This window comes from Pteropus alecto, unplaced genomic scaffold (assembly GCF_000325575.1).
Source record: "Pteropus alecto unplaced genomic scaffold, ASM32557v1 scaffold164, whole genome shotgun sequence".
In the NCBI taxonomy this organism is placed as follows: domain Eukaryota; kingdom Metazoa; phylum Chordata; class Mammalia; order Chiroptera; family Pteropodidae; genus Pteropus; species Pteropus alecto.
In genome coordinates this window covers 25,297,011-25,302,362 of record NW_006439568.1, presented here as the reverse complement: position 1 = coordinate 25,302,362, position 5,352 = coordinate 25,297,011, and the positions used below count along the sequence as shown (strand labels likewise).

At 48.6% G+C, this 5,352-nt stretch overlaps 1 protein-coding gene across 1 annotated transcript in view; it reads right to left on the bottom strand.

Moving 5' to 3' along the window:
• Positions 1-1,915: 1,915 nt before the first annotated feature.
• Positions 1,916-5,352, bottom strand: part of GDF6 (growth differentiation factor 6) — a 15,742-nt gene continuing 12,305 nt past the window's right edge. Inside the window, exon 2 of the mRNA XM_006916671.1 lies at positions 1,916-2,877. Within this exon, the coding sequence (XP_006916733.1) occupies positions 1,916-2,877 (962 nt within the window). The remainder of the gene's footprint in view (positions 2,878-5,352) is intronic.

The following is a 5,352-nucleotide window of genomic DNA, read 5'->3' as shown; positions in this document are numbered from 1 at the left end:
AAAATTTTGTAATAATATTTAAGAAAATGATAACATTAAGAAAGAATGAAATATCCGATTAATGCTTAACTTTGTACAACTCGAATATAAACTTTAAAAATATTAGAAATTATAACATTTGAGTGCATATAATGTTTTGTACATTAAGATGAATTTCATGCTGTCCGTTTCCTCCTTGCACTTTCAGTCACCTTAAATAAACAAATATATACAGCCTTAACAGAAAAACAGTGCATCCAAAGCAAATGTGCATTTTAAATTATTTCTCCTGGCCAAGTCTTTTTTTTTTACTTAGCATTTTATATTAGCATTTATTATCATTCTCGCCCTTTCTTTGACAGATTGTAGTTCTCTGAACCAAACAAGCAACAGGTTTAGATCAAGAGAGAGCAAAACCACTTAGGAAAAACAAAAACTTTTTTAATGGCACAAGTTCCCTTGTTTGAACCACTGCATGGTCAAAGATGAGAAGGAAGCAAATTCTTCAAAAGGCCTACTTATGGACAATGTTTGAAAATAATACTGATGCAGGCTGGAGGAAAGTTCATGTTTTTGACAATCTGGAAATGGGTATTTCAATTGTGCTGTGCTCTCCGCTTCCTTCCGGAAGATGAATTTCACCCCTGCCTCCTTCCTCACTGCCCCATCCCCACCTCCCACCCCAAGCTCAATGTAACAACACTTTGCTCTTTTCACAGTTTCTCATTACTAAGTTTTAAAAACATTGCCTAACTGGTAATTACAATCTGAAACGATTCTTTTGGGGGAGCCGTGGGCTATTGCTGGCTAGTAATCTTTCAGGAATGTCAGAGAGAGGGGAGGGAACACAGATTTTAAAGAAACTTTGGAGACAGGGACTTGTGTCCCCTTACATCCTTCTCTTCCCTGCTCCTGGCCTGCCCCTTCTCCCTATTATCCTTTTACTTCAGGATCATTTTTCCCTCTGCACCTCTTATCTTAGCTATATAGTTCCTACCTTTTTTTGTTTAACTAGGAAATTGCCTTCCCCTTAAATGGGGATGTCTGAATTTTGGCAAATTCTGTTCAAAGAAATCAATTAGAAACTGATATCAGGAAGGGGTTTTCCTGGGTTACTTCCAGCCAGGGATAATACACCTTGGTATCAGGCGTCAGAGGCAGGCCTTGTGGTTTCTCATTATACTTCAAGGGGTTCCATTTGGACTCATTCTTGTCATTCCATCCATACCACCAGAAAAAGCAACTGTAAAAGCAGCGACCTGAGCCCCCTGGAGTGAGATGCAGGTTACCAGTTCCCCATACTGTGAGAGGCCAGGGAGGAGCCAGGTATACAAGCAAATGAAAAAGGCCTTGGGCCAACCTCTCTCAATTATCTTCTAAAGGAAAGGCCTTTCTTGGCTTTCCTATTCCCCTGATGCCAATTCCTCTATTTTAACGCTTTCTGATTGGGAGGTTACAAGGCATGGGATATGACCTGGCCAGAAAACCCCACCCTCTTTACACAGGTAGAAAACAATCAAACCAAGATGTGGTCAAAGGTGACTCTTCCTCGCATACTGTTTCTCTTTTTAAACTATCATTTTTTCAATCCATGGAGCAGTTGAGAAACAGGTATGTGTCTCTCCTCCCACCACCTCCTATCAAAACCTGTGGGACACACAAGGAATTCCAAAGCCACAACAATAAAGATAAAAATTAAAGAAATCCTCCTTGGCTTGTTTTACCAGGGCGGCCAAGCAAGGTGTGAAAATCCGTATCTCCCTTTGGACTGGCAGGTGGAAGGTTCTGGGAAGGCTGAGCTCCCTCCCTTCCTGCTGGGCTTCACTGCCCAGGCTGTCTCCCCACTCTCTGCCTCCTAGGCCGGCTCCTCCTCCGCTTCTCTGAAGTCAGGCCTCCCCTTCGATCACGGGCCAAGGTGGCGGGAAAGGCGCCGCTGCTACCTGCAGCCGCATGACTCCACCACCATGTCCTCGTACTGCTTGTAGACCACGTTATTGCCCGCGTCGATGTATAGGATGCTAATGGGAGTCAATTTGGTGGGCACGCAGCAGCTGGGCGGGGTGGAGCCGGGATCCATGGAGTTCATCAGCGTCTGGATGATGGCGTGGTTGGTGGGCTCCAGGTGCGAGCGCAGCGGGAAGTCGCACACGCCTTCGCAGTGGTAGGCCTCGTACTCCAGGGGCGCGATAATCCAGTCATCCCAGCCCAGCTCCTTGAAGTTCACGTGCAGGGGCTTCTTGCTGCAGCGCAGCCTCGACTTCTTGCCGTGCCGCTTACCGTGGCGGCTGGCGAAAGCCGTGCGCCGCCGCCGGCGGCCAGGTGGAGGCAGCCAGGGCCCGGCGTCGGGGGCGCCCGACGGCTGCGGCCACGACCCCTCGGCGCCCGTGCCCAGACCCACAGCCTCGGCCGAGCCCAGCTGTTCGCGCACTTCAGCGAACAGGTTCTTGCGCTGGGATCTGGTGAACACCACGAGCAGGGCGCGCTCCTGGGGGGACCGCACCCTCCGGCCGAAGCCCAGACTCCGCAGGTCCGGGGGCGACGGCTGCTGGGGCCCCAGGTTTCGGGCCTCGGCCTCCACGACATCGGGCTCGTCCCACGCGGCCCGCAGCTCCAGGCACAGCTGCTTCCAGGGCAAGTGGCGCAGGCCCTGCCACACGTCGAAGACTTCCCAGCCGGTACGGGGCGCCCCCTGTGGGTCCAGGGTCCGCGAGTCCAGCAGCAGAGACGACAGGCAGGGGAAGAGCTGCACGTGGAGCGGCCCGGAGGGCGGCCCCCAGGACGCTGCGGGCGCCTGGCGAAAGAGCCGCAGCTCCGCGCCCACCAGCTCTTCTTTGTCTGAGAGCGTGGACACATCAAACAAATACTTCTGTCTCCGGAGAGCAGTGTGCGAGAGATCGTCTGCGAGATAAAAAATAATTACAGTCAGTTTCACTTAAGCGGGAGATCAGCCCCTTGCTCTGCGGCTGCCCCCGGGAGGAAAAGGGCGGGGAGCGGGGCAGGCCGGCCGGGAGTCCAGCTGAGCCAGCCCGGGGCCTGACCACCCTGGCTTCCCGCCCGGCCGGTGCGCTGCGAGGGGAGGCGCACCCAGGCGGGCCCCCTCCTCCCCGTCAGCAGCCCGGGACTCCCAGGGCGGAAGTTGGTGGCTGCTGGAGAGGCGGTCGTGGTGGTGGCCTCCGGGTTTTCCCCCAAGAGCCTGCAAGTAACCACTAATGTGCCCTTTGTGGTTTTGAGCCTGGGATGCACTTCCCCCAGACCTCCTCTTGGCTGGCTCGTCTCATCAGTCACAACTCGGTTCAAATATCACCTCCTCTGAGAGGCGTCACTCGACCAACCACTCTGATCTAAAGTAGCTTCCCTCGGTCACTATCACAGGACCCTGTTTTATTATCTTCCTGGCATTTAGCACTATCTACAATGACTTTGTTAATATTTGTCTCTTCAGTGGTCTGTTTTCTTCAGCAATACTCCGCCTGCCTCCACCAGCCCTTAAGAACTAGGACCAGGTCAAGTCCATCTTACTCATCGCAATGCCTAGAGTGTGCCTGACCTAGAGTACACCCTAGTCAATAGATGAGAAACTTCTAGAACAGCCATCTTCAATCTGGCTGCCCGTTATAATCATCTAGAGAACTTAAAAATTACCAGCTGCCCGACTTACTTCAGCCAAATGAATATCTGTAGAAAGGGCCTGTGTAGTGGGGTTTTGTTGGGGTTTCGTTATTTTTTTGTGTGTTTTGTTTTTTGTTTTAAGCTCCAAGCTTATGTAAAGGTGCTGTCCTAGTTTTGACCCATTGCGCTGAGGGGAAGTTGCTGCCCATCAGATAGTTTTGATGAAGCATTTGGCTCAACACAACGCAGACAGAATGATGAGTTACGTGATTTCCTTCTTTTTAAATTCACCATTTAATAACAAACAAAAGAAGATCCTGCAGTCAATGAGAAATAGACACTTCTAAAAGGACAAAACCTTAACCACAGACACACACACAGTGACATTCTCCCCTCCTCCACCCACACTACCTGAAATCTTGTTTTGCAACTACTCCTGAGGATAAATTTTTTGGTTATAGGAGAGAAATAGAAATGTGGGGCATATGGAGGGTATGAGGAGTAATAGGCTTTTAAAATCAAAGGTGAATTCTTTGGAAGAAGACAAAATGACTTCTTTTTTTGACACATAGTGTATGAGGCCAATCCCACATCAATGTACAAGGCAGAAAGCTAACCAGATTTTTCTGGGCTGCCTTCTCATAAAATATTTACAATCCAGAAAATACAAAAATCCCCAAAGCCCCAAGCTTTCCCCAGAAGCTAGTAAAGTTTGAGTCGATTTCAATAGTAAAAATGTCACTGGGTCCTGGGTCGACCTTCACTGCCTATCCAGATGTAGCCCCAGGGCACTGGATCTGGAGCCTCAGCCACACCCAGTCCCCACTCTGGGCTGACTGCAGGGCCAGCCGCCTCACTGTAACTCCACAAGTCTCGACCTGAGAGGAAGCTCTGGGAAGGGTTAGAGAGGTGAAAAGGGAAAAGCTGCTGGAGGCACTTGATTTATGGAAGCCAAGACCTTCAAACTGACAAGGGTCACTTTGAAATCAGTGGAAATTCAGCACACTTTCTTCTCCTCCTTTAAAGAAACCTGTGTCTGACAACACTCAGCCACCACCCAAACCCCTGGACCTATGGCCTTAGGCTTCACTTTCTTGCCTCTCACATTTCTCCCTAAACCAAGGATGTGATGAGAGGGACAAACCTAAGGCACTTGGTGCACTAGCTGAATGTTGTGATGGCTGACATATTTTTCATCCTTACTTTACCCACAAGCAGAGAACAGTTCCGTAAGGTAGATACTCCTATTGCTCCCATTTTACAGTTGGGAAAATCAAGGCTTAGAAAAATTAAGTTTATTACTAAAGTCTGAAAGCAGGTAAACGGTGAAACTGAAATCCAAACTTAGGTCTATTTAATTCCAGAGTAGAAACATTTAGCTCCTAAGCCCCACTGCCTCCCAGATTATAGTCCAAGTACTGGAATCTAAAAGCAACCTGTAGTGGCTGGGATATAAGGGACGTGTGATACAGTCCAAACCATATTTGCAGGGCTTGTTAGGAATAAAACCTGGGGTCCTTTAGGAAATTATTTCCATCTCTGCTTACATAATTCTTGAGATAGTTTGTTACTGGCTGGAGAACATTAGGCATGTGTAAAGAATAAAGATTTATTTATTTCTCTCTCATGCAATATGGAGAAATCAGTCTGCTTTTGTTTGCATTTTTTTTAAGTGTGAGCTAATCAATTGCTAGTCTGCACAGCTAAGTCACATTTCTCTAAGTCTTTAGGAGTAGTGAAAGGGCTCTACTGATTGCAAGCTTG